The 2,761-nt window shown below is 36.2% G+C and overlaps 1 protein-coding gene across 1 annotated transcript; it reads left to right on the top strand.

The window, feature by feature from the left end:
• LOC141684937 (F-box/kelch-repeat protein At3g23880-like) lies at window positions 1-1,332 on the top strand. Its single transcript, XM_074490070.1, has one exon. It carries the CDS (start codon window positions 1-3, stop codon window positions 1,330-1,332), a length of 1,332 nt encoding a protein of 443 aa, XP_074346171.1.
• The last annotated feature ends 1,429 nt before the right edge of the window (window positions 1,333-2,761 follow it).

Here is a 2,761-nt window from a genome sequence, read left to right as displayed (position 1 = left end):
ATGGCTGAAATGGGGAAGAGAAATGACGGGGTTGAGAGGTTAACAGACGAAGATCTTTTATCTGAGGTGCTTTGTAGGCTCCCCGTGAAGTACATACTTCAATGCAAAGTTGTGTCCAAAACATGGTACTCTCTCATTTCAAGCCCTAGCTTCGTTAAATTTCATCATCGACGTGCAATTGCATGCACCAATGCTGGGAATGATAAAGAAGCTACTCTCATTGTAAAGCTCAATGAAGATGATAGTGGTGAGTTTCCTGAAGAGGACGGCTCGTATTCACTCTTTCAACTCGGTGGTGGTTGTGATGAGTTTTTAGCCCATCTGAAATTTCCTTTCTCTAGAGGTGATTATCCCTCTACGCCTAACTCTCATTTCGTTGGTTGTGTTTCCGGTGTTGTTTGTATTTATGTTTGGAATAAATCTGTAGATCATATTTACATTTGGAATCCCGCAACTAAGCAATCCAAACTCATTCCATCGCCTCCTCAATATGCTAATCCACCGCGTGATCGACACGGTTATGGTACTGAAATTAAATATGCTTTAGGCTTTGGATTTGATTCTATTGATTTTGATTTTAAGATTGTTAGGGTTGTATCACCCCGTCGTAAAGTATCCCCCTCTATATTTTCCGAGGTCTATTCTGCAAAGAGAGATGCTTGGCGAAACATTGAGACTGAGGTAACTGATTTTCCCGACCATAATAAATTTCATATTTGCCTCCATGGATTTTTGTTTGCCACGGGAGATAATGGTGTGATGGCTTTTAATTTAAACAAGGAGGTGTTTGTTTGTGATGTTAAACTCCCTATAAGCTGTTATTGTGGTAGCATATGTTATGTTGCTCAGATTGCTGAATTCAAGGACTCTGTCTCTGTTATTATTTCTAAGTGCGAAAAACTAGGAAAAACAATTAGCTTGTGGACATTGGATGATGAGGCATGCCTTCATGGTGGTGGTGTAAAGGCATTATGGACTTTCAAGCTTAGTATTGATGTAGAAAGTGAGATATGTCATTTAGAATGGGTCCAGGGCTTGTATAACAGTGTTGAATTCTTACTATTAGATGTTGACGGGTGGTTCTCCTATAACTCCGACAACAAAGTGGGCAGATACATTCGTCCTGATCCTTATTTTTCTTATGATGAAGTTTTCAAGTACAGAGAAAGCCTGCTCTCGGTGCCAGGATCAAACCTAGTCGATTCTGTTATTTTTCTTATGATGAAGATGTTAGGTAGCGAAATAGCTTTGATTCAGAAGATGATGATGAAGAAACACTGCCTGATTCTGAAGACAGTGAGAAGAGCAACATTAATGAAGAAGGCTGCATAGATTCTGAAGACGATAATGAGTAAAAAAACGCAGATTTGGGGGTAAATGATCAATTACTCATCTCAATCAGTATTGTATTTCTACGTTCATTTCCCTCCCTTCATTTTACATTTTCTAAATCAAACATTGAAATCTAATTTGTTCTTAAATAGCATGACTGTACTTCATTATTTACTGGGATAAAGACGTTCTCACTTACAGAATGTCACTGTAAAGGCAATTCCCGATGCCAAGACCAAGAAATATCACCAAAAACTGTTGTAAGTTGTAACTTTGTTTGCAAAGCCTAGATTGTCAGTTCCTATTTGCAGCAAGGCTACTAAGGTATTAATAGCAACCCAGAAAGCTAAGGTTGCCCTTCAAACGTCTTAGCTGACTCTTCAAAATGTTTAGCGAGTTTGATTATTCATCACAACTTAATCTGGCATAGTACCATTGTTCCAGAAATCGCTAGGCGTGCCAGGACGGTGAGGGTATTTTCGAGAGATTAATCGCCAAGTCGGAGATTAATCGTACCGATTAATCGGAATATTAATCGGAAAAATATAAATATTATTTTAAATTTTTATAATTATATAATGATGTCAAATATTTGTTTGAAAAAAGAAATTAGAATGGTATTAAATAATATCTACACATTTGACATGCTTTATGTACTAATTATTGAGTTTACCATATTAACTATATTTTAATTCACACTTTTAAATTAATTATAATATGTTATTTTTATATTTTAAGTGAGAAAATAAATATATTAGATTACTTGTTACTTTTTACCAATACTTTATATTATAAATTGACATGATATTGTGTGAAATTATGAAATTAATAATTTAAAATTATAAAAACATAAAAAAAAAATATTTTCTTAATTATTTTCTGCCTAGACCGCCTAGGACCGATTTTTGACCGCCTAGCCCGCTTAATTCCGATTTTGACCCGATTTTTTGAAAAAACGCCTAAATCACTGCCTAAGTCCGAGTCGGGGCGTTTTAGCACCGCCTAGCGCCTGGACGGCCGCCTAGACCGATTTAAGGGCTATTATGACTTCGCATTGAAGAAATACCAAAAACTCGGGATCTCTTCACCTGCTAGTCTGCAACTATAATTCTATTTAAGGGCTAAGATGAACTTCAACACATGAATTTCAAGTCACAAGTAAAATGTACATAAATCTTAGCTCCTGCTCTATCAAATTAACATACTATGATATGCTATGGAGCAGATGGTGGATTTACTTCTCCTAAAAATGCAACAATATAGAGTAAACAACTACTTCTATAATAGTGAGTGTAAACACTTGCAGAAGCCAAAAACGCTGCCTCTAATCGATCACACATAGACATTACTAGTATTAATCGACATCCCAGAAGGGAATAACAGTACACACCATTATGAGATTAGCAGCAAGTATCAGAGAACAAGAAAC

This window comes from Apium graveolens, chromosome 9, assembly GCF_009905375.1.
Source record: "Apium graveolens cultivar Ventura chromosome 9, ASM990537v1, whole genome shotgun sequence".
Taxonomy (NCBI): domain Eukaryota; kingdom Viridiplantae; phylum Streptophyta; class Magnoliopsida; order Apiales; family Apiaceae; genus Apium; species Apium graveolens.
Note: the sequence above shows the minus strand (reverse complement) of the source record. Positions and strands in the feature narration are given on the sequence as shown.